This window comes from Stenella coeruleoalba (genome assembly GCF_951394435.1).
Source record: "Stenella coeruleoalba genome assembly, chromosome: 8".
Lineage (NCBI taxonomy): Eukaryota > Metazoa > Chordata > Mammalia > Artiodactyla > Delphinidae > Stenella > Stenella coeruleoalba.
The window spans coordinates 6,116,997-6,135,377 of record NC_137154.1 but is presented as its reverse complement, the minus strand read 5'-3'; the positions used below and the strand labels follow the sequence as shown (position 1 = coordinate 6,135,377).

Here is an 18,381-nt window from a genome sequence, read left to right as displayed (position 1 = left end):
ATGCAGGGGACACGGGCTTGAGCCCTGGTCTGGGAAGATCCCACATGCTGCGGAACAACTAAGCCCGTGCACCACAACTACTGAGCCCGCGCTCTAGAGCCCGCGAGCCACAACTACTGAAGCCCGCATGCCTATAGCCCATGCTTGGCAACAAGAGAAGCCACCTAAATGAGAAGCCCACGCACCACAACGAAAAGTAGCCCCCGCTAGCCACAACTAGAGAAAGCCCGCGCACAGCAACAAAGACCCAACGTAGCCAAAAAAAAAGAATAGTCAAAACCAATTGAAAAGTGGGCAAAGGGCATGAGAATCTTACAGAAAATAACCCAGCTTTTAAATATCTAAAAGATGCAACTTCACTCATAAGACAGATGAGAACACAACTCAAATGAGATGCAATTTTTTCACCTATTAGATGGTAAAGATTAAAAATTTTGATAACACTATTGATGAGAGTGGGGAATTATTATTATCATCATGCAGTGCTGACAATAATGCAAATGGTTACAGCCTTTGTGGAGGGTAATCAGTAATATCTATCAAAATTACAAGTGCTTATGCTTAGATATAATTCCACTTCCAGGAACTTAAACCATAGAAATAGCTGCACATACTAAAGAGATGAACAAGGATTTTTTTAGAGCATTGTTTTTGTTTGTAAATGTCCAACAATAAGAGACTGGTTAAACAAAATAAAAATACACCCAGAGAATTCCCTGGCAGTCCAGTGGTTAGGCCTCCACGCTTTCACTGCCAGGACCCAGGTTCAGTCCCTGGTTGGGTGACTAAGATCCTGCAAGCCGCGTGGCACAGCCAAAAAAAAAAAAAAACCAAGACCAAAACCAAAAACACCCAGTGGGATACTAGATAGCAATCAAAAAGAATAAGTCAGATCTATGTGTACCGACGTGGAATGAACTTGAGGCAAGCTCATTGGGGAAAAAAAAAGGGGCAAAACAGGGGACAGCATGCTACTGCTGGTGTAAAGACATGTGTATAGACAACATATTCATGTGTGTTCATACATGCATAGGCTATCTCTGAAATCATTTTTACAATGGCCTACAGGCCTTACATAATCTAACCTGCCCCCGGCACCTTGTCACGACCCCTCTGACTCAGCTCTCTTTCCCCTTAGCTCTGCTCCACCTGCATTGGCCACCTTGCTTTTCTGGAACACCCCAGGCACCCGCCTGCCTTACGCTTCCCAATAGCTGGCAGGAACACTGTTGTCCCAGATGTCCACGGAGCTCACTTCCTCCCCTCCTTCAAGCCTCCGTTCAAATCTCCCCTTCCCCGTGAGGCCTACACAGACTACCCTAATAAAGCTACATCCTTCACACTTTATTTCCTCTTGCCCTTCTCTATTGATGCATGAGTTTTTGGCTGTGCTGTTCATGGCTTGACAGAAATGGGACTACTGGGCTTGTGGATTTTTTTATGAGAACTTCATGGTCAAAATAAAGTGCTAATTTCAGTCCCCTGGTAGTTGGAAGCACAGTTTTCCTGAACCCCGCACTCCCAGATATTTCTTCTTTCAAAGCAGTCCAGAGGTCTGGGTGAGCTGCTGGGTGTATGGGGGTGAGGGAGGGACCTGAGGGCACTTGACCTGGTCAGAGAGTAATGGGCGTATTCCCAGGGGCTATTAAAGGCTGGCTGCTGAGCTTCCTGGACAGGGCTGACTGATGGGAGGCCCTCTTGCCCCAGACCAGGTGGTGGAGCCGCCGCCACTGCTGCAGCCAGTAGAGCATCTCCACTTTGTCATGCTTCATCTTGTCCAGGTAGCGCCGCCCCTTGAAGGTCACTGGCTCACCGAAGACTAACTCGATCTCCTCCAGGAGGGGAACCAAAGGAGCCTCCACTAGACCGAGCCTCTTATGGAGATGGTTGCGGATCTGATTCTCCTCCAGGAAGCGACTCAGGCCCATGTCGGTCTTGTGGAAGAAGCGGTTAGGGTCGGAGGCTTGTCGCTCAAACCACTCCAGTTTCCCCAGCAATACCTCCCGCAGCTGAATGGGCTGCAAGGCCTGCTCCCAGGCACTCACCAGTGACGGCAGCTGCCTCAGGCGGGCATTGGAGCTGTACTTGATGGCCATGTCCAGCCGGTCTTTGTCAGGGACCTCAAGCATGGACCACAGCTGCTCCAGACGCTTCTGTAGGCTCAGGATTTTGTGAGAGTCTTCCAGGAGGCTGTTGTTCTCAGTTCCCAGCCTGTGCTCCAGCACCGTGTCCCAATCCCACTCTCCTGGCACAAAGTCTGGCTCGTCGTCTTCTAGCAAGGGAGGTGGGTGCTGAATCTTTCGGGACTCTCTGACAGGGGCCACGATCTCCACAGGAACCTCCTCTTCATACATTTGGAAGATGACATGGAGGAAGTCTGTCTCCTGGGTGGTGAGGTACTTGAAGTAGTCACCCACAGACAAAGTCGTTTTCCACCAGTTCAGCCATGAGGCCTTGTTTGACCACTTCTCCCAGCTTTTACGTGCTTGGAGTGATGTGAAGGAGGACATCTTATCAGGGTTGGACTGTAAAGTGTTAGCTCTCAGGGAAGAAAGTCCAGCCAGCTTGGTGTTGATGAAACGATGCTGTTTTTCTTGACGTAGAAAGGCTGAGAATAGGAAGGCCGACCAGTCTTTATTGGCTGCAGGCTCAACCAGGGGCCCCTGGTCAAAAGAGAAGTGGTCCTTAGAGACATGGCTCATCAGCTCCTTGTACACCTCCCTGATGCTACTGCCCAAAGTGCAATCAGTATCCATTTCCTCGATAAGTTTGGGTTCCAGTTCACCAGCCAGGTGGTTGTATAGGACTCCGGCCCCCTCAACGTGGAAGGAATCCAAAAAGTTTCTTGCTGAGACCTGTACAGCAGCTGCCTGGACCACCTGATTTCTTAGCTTCAAAGTAACAGTCACTGGCTGTGGTTCAAGTGGATGGGATCTGGGGGACTGGGGGCTCCACTGCTCTGAGGCTTTCTTCTCCTCAAGGCCCTTCAACATTCTCTGCAGCTCTTCCATGTGATGTGCTGCAGCTGGGCGGTAGGTCAGGGCCCCCAAGAGTGCGGGCAGGCCCGAGTTCAGCGGTGAGTAGTGAGACCACCCCAATTGCATGTTCTTCATCCTCTGCTTCAGGTCCTCAGCCACAGTGTCCCCTGCCAGCTCTGGTTTGCTCTCTGCAACCAGGACCAGTGGGGTTAAGGGGCGAGGAGAGAATGGAGGAAGGCCCAACTCATCTGCTAGTTTCCAGCCCTCACGCAGAGAGGGCATGGACTGGCCCCTCTGGAGCTGGGAGGAGAGGGGCAAGTGGGAGGTGGGGGGAACCTGGTTGGGGGTAGCCACAGAGGACCCAGGCAGTGAGGCAATCTGTGAACTGAAGTTGCTTTCTCTCCCCTTTTGCATGGTGGACAGCCAGCGGAGAGGCTTCTTCTTCTTCAGCTGGGGAATGGACTTCCATTCCTTCACTGGGTCCGGTTCAGGCTCACTGACAAGCTCTCGCGGGCGGCTGAGTTGGATGAGGTAGTTCAGGCTGAGGTTGGAATATGGCACTTGGGCAAAGCCAGTGCTGTGATGCCACGGGATAGGGCAGAGCCTGAAAGCCGCAGTGGGGCCGAGGAGGCGCAGTCTGGACAAGCAGACTTGGACCTGCCCTTCCTTCAGCAGGGCGCGGAAGTCGGCGAGCAGGCCACGGTAGACCTCGGGACCGGTAAGGAAGACTGTGCAGTCCCTGGCGAGGCTGGCGGCCAACCGGGTGAGCGTGGCTGATTCGGTGAAGACAGCTGCGGGGGTCGACATGATCTTCTGAAGGTGCAGGTAGCGTACGAAGAGCTGCTCGCTGCTGAGCAGCACGTAGACCAGGAGCCGCTCCCGCAGCCTCTGATTGTTCAAGTAGCTCAGACCAGGTTCGGTGGGGGGCTCCTGCCAGCTGCACTTTAGCTCATCCAGGATGACCTCGGTGAAACGGAGTCGTACCTTGCGAGGCGCGCGCGCCTCCAGCCCGCTGTTGGCCAGCCGCTCCGCTACCTGGCGGCAGAGCGACGCCACCGTCAGCCGTGAGACCGGTAGGGGCAGCAGCATCAGGACCTCCTGCGAGAGGCGCTTCTGAGACTCTGTGCGCGTCGTCGTGCGGGGGAAGAGCGACAGCGGACGCAGCAACCGGTGGTAAAACCGCTGGAACTCGGGCTTATACGGCTCCATCTTAGACCAGGCGGCGCTGGCGGCGCCGGCGGTTACTAAGGCAACGAGGGGCCGGATGGCCCAAGTGCGCCTGCGCAGCCCTTGCCCGCTACAGCGTGGACGTGGGTGGGTGGGATGCAGAGCCTTGCGTGCGCTCGCAGCGGGAGGCGGGGCAAGGAGTGGCTTCCGGGGCTCCGCCTCTCCCGACGCGTCTCAGGGTTGGCGCCACAGGACCTGGACAGTTCGGGTCCTCCGGTGGTGACTGCGTTCGGGATGGCATCGGACTCGGGGGACCGCGGGACTACCTGCACGGTGAGGGTCGAGGCCTCGTGTGGGAGCCTCGCAGGGGCGAGAGCTTCGGCCCCTGGGGTGATCGTTAACTTGAGAATGGGGGAAGGAGCGTACACCTGGGTTGGGGCCTGGGATCCAGGCTGGAATGTGAGAGTAGCAGGGCCCTTGGCGTTAATGTTGAGGGGTGTTGCTCTTGGAATGATCGTGAGTGATAATGAAGGCGCTTGAGGAGGGGTCACGTGGGGCGTTACTCCAGGCCTTTGGGGGTGGTCGCAGGGAAGGTAGTGAAACAGGGTCACGCAAGAAGGTTCCCTAGCTCTCATCGGCCCGTCCTTGCAGCTGGAGTTCGCGGTGCAGATGACCTGTCAGAGCTGCGTGGACGCGGTGCGCACGTCCCTGCAAGGGATAGCAGGTAAGAACCTGCTTAACCAGATTAACTTTTCAGTGCGCAGTCAGGAGGCCTCTGGGAGGGGCAGGCAAATCTCTTAGACCAACCCTACTCCCATTTACAGATGCAGAAATTGAGACCTGGAGAGAGGAAGGAATGTTCTCAGAGTCACACAGGGACCCAGAGGCGGAGTCTAGAGTGCAGGTCTCAGGCCTGCCCTGCCAGATTCTTCTACTGGCTCTGCCTGCCCTTCTGGTGTCTTAAACCTCCAGTGCCTGGAGGTGAGGAGGGAGGCAGAGCGTAGTCCCCCCCTACAGGGGTTTTCCCTGGCACACAGGCAGTTCTTGCTTGAGAAACAAAATAATCTTGACAAAGCAAACAGCAGCCCTAGCCATGTTCCATCTTAGGCGGCCCTGATTCTTTTTTTTTTTATTTTGGCTGCTTTAGGTCTTCATTGCTGCACTTTCTCTAGTTGCGGCGAGCGGGGGAGGTGCACGGGCTTATTGCCGTGGCTTTTCTTGTTGCGGAGCATGGGCTCTAGGGCGCGGGCTTCAGTAGTTGTGGCACGTGGGCTCAGTAGTTGTGGCGCACAGGCTTAGTTGCTCTGCGGCATGTGGGATCTTCCCGGACCAAGGATTGAACCCATGTCCCCTGCATCGGCAGGCAGATTCTTAACTACTGCGCCATCAGGGAAGTCCGGCCCTGATTCTTAAAAGCCAGCTAGCCGGTCTGGAGGTGACCAGGCACAATCGGAAAGATCTGAGAAGGCAGAGCCACCAGCATGGCCATGGGAACTGCCTGTCTTTGATTCTGTCAAATGTTTATCCAGTCATTCAGGTATAGACCAGACACTGGGGGCTTTTTAGGGAAAAGTGTTCACAAATGTTTCAGGCACAGCCTCTGCCCTCAGGTAACATGAGCACACAAGCATTGCGCTGGGAAGAGCAGTTCTTGGAGGAGCTGCCATGTGATGGCTTCTGAAACTGGGACATTGGTGGCACTTGGCTCTGTATAAGGCAGCAGTGTGTCCTAGGTCTTCGGGGTATGTGCTCTAGAGTCAGACTGTTTGGGTTCAAATCCCCCCTTTGCCACTTAATGGCACTAAGACCTCGTGCATGTTACTTTTTGTGTCTGTTTCTTCAGTGTTTAAATGGGCAAGGTAATGGAAGCTACCCCAGAGGTTCATTGTGAAGAGTAAATTAGTTAATACATGTAAAAGCACTTTAGAAAGGTCTTTGGCATGTAGTGAGAGCCCACTAAATCTTAGGAATTATGAGAGGCAGGGCTTATAGGTGGTAAGCTGGTTGGGCAGAGGCATGAGGGGACAAAACTTTTTTTTTTTTTTGGCCGCACCGTGCGTCATGTGGGATCTTAGTTCCCCCACCAGGTATCGAACCTGTGCCCCCTGCAGTGGAAGCGCAGCGTCTTAACCACTGGACCGCCAGGGAAGTCCCTGATCTTTTTTAAGTTGTTCAAACTGTCTTATCTAGGGGTTCCATTTTCACTCCTCAATAGAGTTTATGTATTTCTCATATGCTTCCTTACCCATTAGTTCATCTAGTTCTGAGGTGTTCCTGAATGTCATCTTGATCAGCCAACCATCTTCATAACAACATTTGTGGACAAGTCCTGGATTTTCTGCAAGAGCTTCATTCATTTCAGTTACTTCTCCTGATAGAGGAAACTAGAGTTCACTAGCAGCTCTCACACTTTCCAAAGCACCAAACTGCTCTTGTTGGTTCAGTTTTGTCCCAACTTCAGGCAGACTACAGTAAACAACATCTCCCAAAGCGTCCTGTGCAAAACTGTTGATTCCCACTGTTCCAACACCATTTCACTTTGTTAGCCATTCATGTTTGCCCATGAATCTTATGCATGGAGAGCAGAGCGGGGCTGGTGCGCAGCGGCCGGGCAGCACCTGCCCTCAGCCCCCAGAGCGCTTGGTGCTGGCTTCCAGTGCCATGTTTGCAGAGGGGGACAGATCCTAAAGCTGGGTTTGCTTTGACTATGTGTTTGGGAATGAGGGGTGAGTGTCTGAGAAAACTGAGCCATTCCACTGAGAGTGGAGTGTTCTGACCAAAGCTTTCCAAAGCTGTTGGACTCTACCTCCTGTAAAACATTCTTACTGGGAGAGCAGACAGCTGGACTTCTGTTGGACATAGGGCAGTTTTTAGCCCTCTGCAGGTTTCTTAGAGGCCAGATAAAGACTTCTGGTGACTACATTTTCTGGTCTGGGTAACTGGAAGCAGCTTCGCTTTCTCATGGGCTGGCTTCCCAGATACAGAGAGGGAGACAGAAAGAGTGATCGGGTGATTTGCCCTCTCCAGGAGGCCTGGGCTTTGGGGAAGAAGGCTCTGCTCTCCTCCTAAGGGTAAGTGGGAGGACCTCCCAGCCCAAGGCTCACTTCCTTGAACTCTTATCACCCACCCTAGAGTCCCCTACAGCCTTATCTTTTCTCCCTCTCTGGGCTCTGAGCTAAACAGGTACTACTGGCCAGGCCACACTCCACACCAGCCAAACCGAACTGCTGCTCAGCTGGGGAGCCAGCCTTCTTGGTTCAGACTCAGGTCAAGGTTTTGGGAATTGCAGTCACAAGGAGCTTCCCACTGGGGCCCTCCCACTTTCAGTGCAGAGACGCAGCTCTTCTTAGGAGACCCCAGAGCAGCAACCTACCTGTGCCAAAGCCAGTCCATCAGAAAGTCTTGTCTGCTGTGTCTAAAACTCTTTTTCTGTACTTTGGGCTTCACACCAAACCAGACCACCTCACCTCACCACAACCCACACGAGAACCTCATCTTTGGGCTCTCTGTTGCCCTTTCCGATAGGTTCTTCACATAGAAACCAGAGTGATTTTTTTCCTTTTTTATTTTCAATTATTTTATTTTATTTTATTTTTTGGCTGCCCCGCGTGGCTCGTGGGATCTTAGTTCCCCAACCCGCTGGTCGAACCTGCACCCTTGGCAGTGAAAGCCTAACCACTGGACCGCCAGGAAATTGCTAAGAATGATTTTTTAAATCATACATCAGATGTTGTCACTGCTCTGCTTAAAATCCTGTGAAAGTCCTAATATTTAAGAGCTTCCCATAGGCCAGGCACTGTTCTAAGTGCTCTATATGAGATAACTCGTTTAGGCCTTCAGTAGCCTGCTGAAGTACGTTGTATTGTTATCTCCATTTGTAGAGGAAGAAACTGAAAAGAAAACAGAAAGGTTGAGTAAGCTAAGGCCACACAGCTAGTAGGTGGCAGACTCAGAATTTCAACTCCAGAGCCCACACCCTCAACCACTGTACTCTGTGGCCTCTGCCAATGGCCTCCCCTTGCATTAAAATTAAATTCCAGATTCTTTCCTGTTGCCTGCAGGGCTTTGTTTCATTGGTCTCCACTTACAACTTTGTATCTTATCATTCCCTTTACTCCAGCTCCAGCCACTGGGCCTTTCTCTTCCTAGAACACATAGATGTTGTTCCTGCCTCAGGGTCTTTGCCCAAACTGTACCCTCTGCTGGAATGCTCTTCCCTGACTACATTCAGGCCTATGCTTAAAGGCTCAGAGAAACTTTCCTTCACCAGCCTAAGTGGCTCACGCCCCGGTTGTTCCCCAATACCTGTTTCATTGAGCACACTTTGCCCTATCTGAATCTCCCTGTGCATGTGTTTGATGTCCATATTCCTGTGCTGGAACACATGCTGCTTGATGGGGCAGAGACATCACCTGACTTGTTCCCTGCTGCATCCCTACTGCCTGGAACGGGGCGCATGATAGGCACTTAGTGTACATTTGTTAAATGAATGAATAGGCAAGTGAATCCCTCACACTGCATGCTTACTTAAGCTCTGGGAGCCTCAGACAATCAATCCTTTGGGGCCCAGTCCTTCTTCCTGTGGGGCAAGGGGACCAAGCATCAGCTCTGGAGTTGGACAGGCTGCCTTCTGAGCTTTGCGATCTCGAGCCAGTTGAGAAGCCCTCCAGCCTCATTTCTTCACTTGCCAGAGGAGGACAGTATCACTGTCCTGATGTGTGTAAAGCTGAGCACACAGCTCTTGGCATTCCCTAGAGGCTCAGAGTTCCCTGCCGTCCTCCCTACCACTTTGGCATCCAGAGGCACCTCTGGGTGGACCTGGAGCTCCAAGGCTTCACGCTAGGTGGCCCAGGATGAGACATTGTGTTAAGTGACAGGCAGTTGGGTTATTTGGGGGGTTTTCTTCTGGCAGAATTGCCCAGTACTTGCCGGGAGGAGATGGGTGTGTCTGTCTGATTTCTGTTTACAAATTCGGCCCCTCCCCCAACAGTGTCACCGATGGGGCAGGGGATCTGTAGAAGCAAGACCGTGGGACCCTTTGTAACCACAGGCCAAACAGTCCTGCCTCTTGGGTGCTACCTCCGCCCAGTACCATCTCCCCGTTTGGCCTCGAGTTGGAAGGAATCTGAACAGCTGAGGTTCCTTGTGTGTGCCTCAGGGACTGTTATTCCCATCTCTGCCTGATGGTTAATCCAGGTGTAGTCTTGATTCTCCCACAGCCCATGAGCTCCCTGCGGACTAGGACTGGTGCTTTCCCTGACCCTGGCCTCCTCCAGGCCCAGCACACATTTGTTGAATGAATACAGGGCGGGGGTGGTGGTGGGTGGGGGAACCAAGGATGAAGGGAATGCAGACAGTCAGTGCAGCCTTCAGTTCACACAGCATTGGCTCAGCAGAGGGACATGCCTCGCTTAACCTGTCTTCTGGGCTGCCCAGGGCTCCCGGCTCCCATGGGCTCTACCCTGCCAGAGCAACAGACACACTTACTAAGATCAGAGCAGAATGGTTGTAAGCTCCACAGGTGAGATCATCCCTCAGAGTTCCCAGCCATCCCCTGTGCTCTGGCTCAGGATTCAAGAGTTCTCTTAAAAGGCTTATGAGCCCTGAACATCTGAATGAAAGAGAAGCCCCTTCTCGTCCTTCTTTGAGGTGGCTCGATGGCCCTCAAAACTGAGCATGTGTCAGAATCGTCCCGCAGGTTGTGTATACACCAGGGTGGCTTCAGGGATTTGGAGGGCAGTTGAGACCCTCTGACTTTTGAACCTGACCCTTGTGGACCACACAGAGCTCCTGCCCACACAGAGGATTGTAATCGGTGCAGCATGAGTTACATAGGAGAAGTGGGAACTGCCACAGGAGGATGGAGGCGGGGGCGCCAAGCCAGCCTGGAGGCTGGAGCTGCTTCTCAGGGTGAGCAGTATTCAGGTAAAGTGCTCGGGCTCTGGAGCTAGGCTGCCTGGGATGAGTTCCAGTCCCACCATTCACTACAACGTGACTTGGAGCAAGTTGCTTAACTTCTCTATGCCTCAGTTTTCTCATCCGTAAAGTGGGGATAATAGTGCCCAACTCACAGGGTCACTGCATTAATACAGGTAAAGTACGAAAAAGCCCACAGTGCATGTTCAGTAAATGTTAGCTTTCAGGATAGTGGTGATAGCCCCCTCTTTTTTATGTGTGCCAGCTTTATTGAAATGTTCATATATCATAAAATTCATCCATTAAAGTATACAGTTCAGTGGTTTTTAGTATATTCACAGAGTTGTGCAACCATTACCACTATCAGTTTTCTATTTCATCACCTTATGAAGAAAATTGTACCTTTCAGCTATCACCCTCCTACTCCCCTACCCACTAATCTACTTTCTGTCTCTATAGATTTACCTCTTCTGGGTATTTCATCCAGAATGACATCATCTAATACGTGCTCTTTGTGACTGGCTTTTACTTAGCATAATGTTTTTAAGGGTCATCCACATTGTAGCATGTATCAGTGCTGAATGCCTTTTTATGGGTGAATAGTATTCCATTGCATGGGTACGAGTTTTGTTTATCCACTCATCATTTGATGGGCTTTGGGGCTGTTTTCACCTTTTGACTATCATGAGTAATGTGGCTATTGATAGCCCACTTTTATACAAACATTTTTTTTTATTGTTTAATTTTTAAAAATTGAAGTATAGTTGATTTACAATGTTGTGCTGAAACATTTTTAAAAGAACTATCTGTGTTTCAAAAGTTATAAAGAGGGGCTTCCCAGGTGGCGCAGTGGTTGGGAGTCCACCTGCCGATGCAGGGGACACGGGTTCGTGCCCCGGTCCGGGAAGATCCCACATGCTGCGGAGCGGCTGGGCCCGTGAGCCGTGGCCACTGAGCCTGCGCGTCCGGAGCCTGTGCTCCACGACGGGAGAGGCCACAACAGTGAGAGGCCCGCGTACCGCACCAAAAAAAAAAAAAAAAAGTTATAAATAATGCCTCGCATGAAATAAGAATTCACAACACTCCTGGGGGCAAGATGGCGTTATCCCCACTTTATTCATAAAGAAACAAACTCAGAGAGGTTAAGGGCCTTACACAGCTAGAAGGCAGCTTCAGAGCTTGCCTCCAACCATAGGAAGGTTGGTTAAGATGGGGAAGGGGAATGGCCCCCTGATTCTCTCTTCCCTGCTCCCAGCACAGGGGTGCCAGCCCTCTGCTGCCCACTGTCTCCTGTCTTCTCCCAGGTGTCCAGAGTGTGGAGGTGCAGTTGGAGAACCAGATGGTCCTGGTACAGACCACCCTGCCCAGCCAGGAGGTGCAGGCCCTTCTAGAAGGCACTGGGAGGCAGGCGGTACTCAAGGGCATGGGCAGTGGCCTGTTCCGTGAGTAACCTTGGCCTTGGCCTCTCTGGGAGGGAGGTGGCCTGGGTGTGGTACAGATCCAACCATGGCCTTTGGGGGCTCGGGTTGGCGTGGCTTTAGGGACCCCGCGAAGTTATGGGGGCTCTCTCCACGTCGTTTCCAAGTTGATAAATGGGTGGGGCTGGGTGAGGTGACGAGCCAGCCCTGGTGTTTAATACCTTACAGAGAATCTGGGGGCAGCAGTGGCCATTCTCGGGGGGCCTGGCCCTGTGCAGGGAGTGGTGCACTTCCTACAGCTGACCCCTGAGCGCTGCCTCATTGAGGGGACCATTGACGGCCTGCAGCCTGGGCTGCACGGACTGCACGTCCATGAGTTCGGAGACCTCACAAGGAACTGCAACAGGTGAGTCCTCTGTAACCTCCCTGTAGCATCCTTATTGCCCCAGTTGTGCACCCACATAAGTGCAGGGGGCTGTGTTCAGCTTTTCACACACTCTTTCACGTTTGATCCTCACAAGTACCCTGGGAGGCATATACACAAAGGCCCAGTCTACAGATGAGAAAACTGAGACTCAAAAAGGTTAAATGACTTGTCAAAGACCCTAGAGCATGTAAATGGTAGAGTGGGGATTTGAACCAAAATCTGACCTAGACACTCCTGCTCATAGCCACCTTACTGCCTCCGAGATGGAAGGTGACTCCTGGACACGGGAGAGTCAGGTCTCCATGTCACGGTGTTTGTCATGCTGTCATGCCATTAGTTGTTTACTCATCTGTGTCTCGCCTGGAAGCTTATTGAGGGCAGGTCCCATGACTGATTCTTCTTAGTGCCCTCAACTCAGAGCCTGGCACAGAGTGGGCCTGTGTGTTGAATGAGTGGATGAATGAATAAGTGAGTGAATGAATAAATGAAACAAATGTCAAGTAAGAGGATGGATCACCTGGCCTGTGAGCTATTGTTTCACTGCCCACCTGCTATCTTTCCTTCTTAGCTGTGGGGACCACTTTAACCCTGATGGAATGTCTCATGGAGGTCCCCAGGACTCTGACCGGGTAAGTGAAAGCCCAGAATCCTAACCACTAGGCCACCAGGGAACTCCCCGACCAGGTAAGTATTCTTTTTAGGCTGAGAGAGAACCCAAAGTCTCAGAGGCAGGGCACGCAGCTCTTGGGGCCTGAAAGTATGATTCCTTTTTGTTGGGGTCTTTTTCCCTCACTTTTTTGGTTCCATTTAGAAACATTTATTGACACTTTCTGTGTTGAAGGCCTGCTCCCTAAGACTCACAGTCTGGTGAGGGAGACACTGAGAACTCCTTGGTTGCAGTGCAGTGAGAGAATCCTTGCAGGAGCCTGCCGGAGGCCCTGGGAGCCCAGAGCAAGCTCCTGACCCAGCCCGAGGGGCACATGCAATGGGAGAAAGCTTCCTGGAGAAGGTGATGGTGTGGAAGTTAAAGCTTTTACCTAAACTAAAAAGGCCATCCCAGAACTTCTCTGGTGGTCCAGTGGTTAAGACTCCTCACTTCCACTGCGGAGGACATGGGTTCGAGCCTTCATCGGGGAAGTTCCGCGTGCCTCATGGTGTGGCCAAAAAACAAAAAACAAAACGCTGTCCCTGATGCTGCAGCTCCTGGCCCTGGAGTTTAATTTTACACCAGAGAATTGTTTCCCCATCAGCAGTGAGTCACATGCTGCCTTAATGATTCTTGCCTTATCTGAGTACTACTTGTTCTGTTAGTTACTCAATGTTTTTATTTAAATTGACTGATTTTTTTCTCCTTAGGTAAATTTAGTTATTTTTAACATTTTAATCTATCACTGAAGGTTTCAAACAATTTCTAAAAGTAGAGAAACTAGAGTCCTGAACCCCCATGTCCCTGTCACCCAGTTACCAACTCGTGGCCAGTCCTGCTTCATCAACACCCCTGGCCCTTCTCCACCATTATTTTGAAGAAAATCAAGACATCATTCATGTAATTAAGGTAGATTTATTTTTAACAAGAAACTTGATATGGCCACAGAAAATAAGAAACCAGTACTTCCAGCCCCAAGAGGAGGATCATTGTGAAGGTACATCAGTGCAGACCTAAAACGTGTCATTAGGGTCCTGCTAGGGACTACGGCCTGCTTTACCGCTGTCAGGGTGATTAGTGAATGTCAGAGAGGCGTTAAAGACGTTTCAACACCAAGCTGACATTTTGTCCTGGATGTCGTGCCAGGAGGACGGCCTTCTCTCTCAGTGATGGGATGTTTCCTGACGCCCTGTCCACACACACCTGATTCCGTCTCCTCCGCCTGCGGTGCTATGTGTTCCCCTCCTCAGGGATTCAGAGGGGATCAGCCTCTGAGCCACACACCAGGCCGCTTGCTCCTCCGCCCAGTCCTGGAAACGCCTCCCCCTCCTTAATCTTCCTACCGCAAAAGACCCCAACACCCGGCACAGCAAAAAGTGCCAGGTGTGAGCAGCAGACGTCCCAAAGGGAAACAAGATAAAGCAGAAGTGGCTCTTCTTGCTGCTTCCTCGTCAGCCCCGTCACACAGCCCCACCCACCCGTGTGCAGGGGAGGGCAAACAAATGAAAACATGGTGTGTGTTTCTTAATTCATGTAAGTGATTTTTGTTTTTTTGGACTTTTGACAGCTCTGTCACATTTCTAGTGATCGAAGTTTTTACTCCTCGCCCCCCGCCCCCTGGGGAGTGGGGGAAGCCTTTCTGTTGGGTCCATTGCATAGTGTCATACTTGCGTTCTGTGTGTCAGTTATCTATTGCCGAGAGTCAAATTACTCCAAACTTAGGGTTTTTTGTTTTTTGGTTTTTTGTTTTTTTTTGCGGTACGCGGGCCTCTCACTGTTGTGGCCTCTCCCGTTGTGGAGCACAGGCTCCGGACGCGCAGGCTCAGCGGCCATGGCTCACGGGCCCAGCCGCTCCGTGGCATGTGGGATCTTCCCGGACCGGGGCACGAACCCGTGTCCCCTGCATCGGCAGGTGGACTCTCAACCACTGCACCACCAGGGAAGCCCTTTGGGTTTTTTTTTGGCCAAGCTGCTCGGCTTGTGCGGATATTAGCTCCCCAACCAGGGATCGAACCCACAGCAGTGAAAGCGCCAAGTCCTAACCACTGGACCACCAGGGAACTCCCAGGTTTAAAACAAACAACAAGCATTTGTCATCTCACAGTTTCTCTGGGGTAGGAATTCGGGTACAGCTTAGCTGGGGACCTCTGTCTTCGGGTCTCTCAAGGCTCGATGTGGGGAGGACCTGCTTCCACACGAACTCATGTTGCTGTTGGCTGGCCTCAGGGCCTCCCTGGCTGTTGGCCAGAGACATCAGTCCTTTGCCAGGTGGGCCTCTCCCTAGGCCAGTGCACAGCACAGCAGCTGGCTGCCGTCAGAGCAAGTGAGAGAGAGAAGGCTTCCAACCTGAAGCCACGCTCCTTTTGTAACGTAAGCTTGGAGGTGACGCCAGGTCCAGCCCACCCTTGTGGTGGAGCACACAGGGTGTGAATCCAGGGGGTGCATCTTAGAGGCAGTCTTCCTCATTGAAGCCTTGAAAGGTGCTGAGCAGGAATCAGGCAGGTGAAGAAGGGAGAGTGGGAATGGAGGCTCAACAGGGGACGCCCCATAGACAAAGCCCTGGAGGCTTGAACCGGCAAGAAGGAGGTCTGGGAACTGGCAGCCCTATGCCTCTTAGGAAGTGGAGTTTCTGAAGGGCCGAAGACCCCCTCGTGACCCGTGCCTTGGCCTGGGCCCCTCCCAGGGAGGGCATCTGAAGGGGCTGGAGCCAGCTGCTGTCTTGTACCCGAGCCCTCGGTATAGGCAGAGGAAGACCTGAGCAAGAGCTACATGTCCAAGGAGCCATGATGACTGGCATGTTCCTTTTGGATTTCAGCGTCTGGTTTTGTCCAGACAGAAGTGAATTCAGTGTGGGGATTTACGTCCAAGCCTGGTTGTCCCTTTGCACATCTCCTAACTGGTTTCTAAGCTTCCTTCCCTTCTCTCCCCATCCACCTCCAGTCCTTTGCCTTCATGCACGGTATTAGAGGAATTGTTCCAAAGCATGAAGTGACAAAGTCACACCCCTGCCTGAAACCTTTCTTAACTCCCCAGTACCCAAGGGGACAGATCTCACGTGGCTACTTGGTGTGACGTTCAGTGCCACCTGGCCCAGTTCCACCCACCCGTGTGCAGGGGAGGGACTAGAAAGCCTGCGTCTCCTGACCCTCTGCTGCTGGCTCGTGCCTCTGAGCCACACACCAGGCCGCTTGCTCCTCCGCCCAGTCCTGGAAACACCTCCCCCGCCTTTATCTTCCTACCGCAAAAGGCCCCAACACCCGGCACAGCAAAAAGTGCCAGGTGTGAGCAGCAGACGTCCCAAAGGGAAACAAGATAAAGCAGAAGTGGCTCTTCTTGCTGCTTGCTCGTCAGCCCCGTCACACAGTGACATGCTTTGTGACCCTGCTTTGCGGCAAGGCCATGTGTACCAGCCCATGTTGGCTCAGGCTCTTACTTCTGCCCAAGTTGTCAGGTTGGGGGCAATTTATTTGCACAGACAGACGTGGGTCTCTGGGACTCATCAGTAGGGCCTTGTCACCAGGAAACACACTCACTATTGTGCTAACCTTATGTTTTGTAATCACTAGTCTGTTCCATGTCTGTCTCCTCACCATGCTCTGAACCCCTTGAGGGGTGTTGACCATCACCTCCCACCCTCCCTGGCAGAGGGTATCTGATGTAGGCGGAGCTCAGTAGCTGTGTTAGGACATTTAAAAAATATATATATATTTATTTATTTGGCTGCACCGGGTCTTAGTTGGGGCGCACGGGATCTTTTTAGTTGCGGTGTGCAGGTGGCATGTGGGATCTTTAGCTGCGACATGCAGGATCTAGTTCCCTGACCAGGGATCAAACCCGGGCCTCCTGCATTGGGAGCGCAGAGTCTTAGCCACTGGACCAGCAGGGAAGTCCCAGGACATTTTTATTACCTTCAAGGGAGAAGGTGGGCAGAACCAGGTGTTGGGGGCAGGAGACGCCCTTTGCCCCTGTGTTTCTTCTTTTCCTGGAGGCCGGACATCAGGGAAGGGATGCTGGCTGCCTCTGATGGTCAAGAAGCCAAGCTTGGCCAACTTAAGCCCAGGGGAACTGCAGACTACCAGGGGCTCACAGAGTCATCCGGAGGCTGGAGAAGTGGGCTTGGAAAAGAGCAGGAACCGGGCTAGATTCTGAGGCTTGGATGCAGACTGGGCAGCAGCCTTGTAGGAGAAGCAGCCTGGTCTAGTGACATGACTTCCTAGGGAGGGAGTCACTGGCCGTTTTCAGCGTGCTGTCATTCAGCATGCCCAGGATTTTAGTTCCAGGGAGAGAGAGTCCAGTTTCCTTCCTTGTGTCCTGGGCCGTCCCTTCATCCTACCAGACTGGACCCATAGGAGGACACTGGTACTTTGAGGAAGGGGACCCAGATACTGGGAAGCCAGAAGTTAGCAGCCATGTCCCACGTGCCCTTTCCCCCCCGGGTCTCATTGCAGCACCGTGGAGACCTAGGGAACATCCACGCTGAAGCTGATGGCCGAGCCGTCTTCAGGATAGAGGATGAGAGGCTGAAGGTGAGGTGGAAAAGAAGGTGGGGACCTTTCCTAACAGGTCCACTGTCTGAGGTCTTTGTCTCCCCTCAAAGGTGTGTGATGTGATTGGCCGAAGCCTGGTCGTCGATGAGGGAGAAGACGACCTGGGCCGGGGTGGCCATCCCTTGTCCAGGATCACAGGGAACTCAGGAGAGGGGTGAGTGCTCTGCCCGCAGTGCCCGCGGAGACCGGGAGGGGCCAGGCAGGTGCTCATCTCAACCGCACTGCTCTTCCGCAGGTTGGCCTGTGGCATCATCGCACGCTCTGCTGGCCTTTTCCAGAACCCCAAGCAGATCTGCTCCTGCGACGGGCTCACCATCTGGGAGGAGCGAGGCCGGCCCATCGCTGGCGATGGGCGAAAGCAGCCCGCCAGTCCCCCCGCCCACCTCTGAGCACAGCCTCAGCCTCGGGTCTGTCACTGTCCTCCCTGCTGAGCACTTCCAGAGGGAGGCCCTGCTCACCCAGTCCTAGGAGAACTAGTGTGTGGGGTATGTAGGGGTTGCTGTGATCTTCCCTTGGCAAATTAAAATTTTATTTTCATATGGAACTTGGTGTTTTGTCCATGTCCTGTTGTCCCTTAATGGGCTTAATAACCACAGTCCCTCTGCCTCTGTCCTCCCTGTCGAGGGCCACCTCTTGGCTTTAGAGGCAAAGAAAACTGGATTCAAAGCCAACCAGTTCCTGAGGGCCGTATCCTTCTCCTCAGGGTCAGAGTGAAGGACCATAGCAGACATATTTCTGTTTGTGACCTGTCCCCCTCCCTTCACTATGGCCAGTTGGAACCAAAATGGACACCTGACCCACACAGGGCCTTGCTTTCCCAGAGAAATCAAAGTGGATCCAGCTTTAGTTTCTCCCTGGGGTTGGATCTGTAACATGGGAATATGGGAGCTGTGGGTGGGCCTCTTCTCCCTGCATTGTGGACCGAGTATCAGAAAAAGCCCATCAGCTGAGGAGGAAGAATGAGGCAGATGCACAGGGAGAACCTAAGAGTCGCAGGAGGATGCCAGATGCTCCGGAGTCCGCACTCTGGGCCTTTCCTGAGGCCAGCGACCTCCTGATCTGGGAGTCAAGAGACCATCCCCCCACCAATGCATCATCACCCACTTTCTAAAAAAAGTTAATGTGGCTTGAGTTGATTTCCTTACTCGCAAGTAAAAGACTCTTAATTAATCGAGTAAATAAAGTGTTTGGCACAGGGCCTGGCACAGGGTAAGTTAAGGGAGCAGTGCCTGTGATTCTGAGGCCAAATGCGGCCCCTGGAGGCAGACCCAGCCAGGCTCCC

The 18,381-nt window shown here is 52.5% G+C and overlaps 2 protein-coding genes across 2 annotated transcripts; one reads left to right on the top strand and one right to left on the bottom strand.

The window, feature by feature from the left end:
• On the bottom strand, positions 1 to 4,187 carry CCDC87 (coiled-coil domain containing 87; the record flags this gene model as incomplete). Its single annotated transcript, XM_079929671.1, is given in 2 exon segments — positions 1 to 1,666; positions 1,668 to 4,187. Coding segments are annotated over 2 exon segments (2,541 nt in total). The 3' UTR covers positions 1 to 1,645.
• A 161-nt stretch (positions 4,188 to 4,348) lies between these two features.
• Positions 4,349 to 17,643, top strand: CCS (copper chaperone for superoxide dismutase). Its single transcript, XM_079930646.1, has 8 exons — positions 4,349 to 4,478; positions 4,797 to 4,869; positions 11,366 to 11,503; positions 11,708 to 11,885; positions 12,475 to 12,535; positions 17,001 to 17,078; positions 17,150 to 17,253; positions 17,335 to 17,643. Exons 1-8 carry the CDS (start codon positions 4,440 to 4,442, stop codon positions 17,486 to 17,488), a joined length of 825 nt encoding a protein of 274 aa, XP_079786772.1. The 5' UTR covers positions 4,349 to 4,439; the 3' UTR covers positions 17,489 to 17,643.
• Positions 17,644 to 18,381: the final 738 nt, after the last annotated feature.

Coding starts and splice junctions, on each gene's coding strand:
- CCS (XM_079930646.1), top strand. CDS start 4,440: ATGGCATCGGACTCGGGGGACCGCGGGACTACCTGCACG. Junction 4,479..4,796: donor ACCGCGGGACTACCTGCACG/GTGAGGGTCGAG, acceptor CCGTCCTTGCAG/CTGGAGTTCGCGGTGCAGAT. Junction 11,504..11,707: donor CATGGGCAGTGGCCTGTTCC/GTGAGTAACCTT, acceptor AATACCTTACAG/AGAATCTGGGGGCAGCAGTG.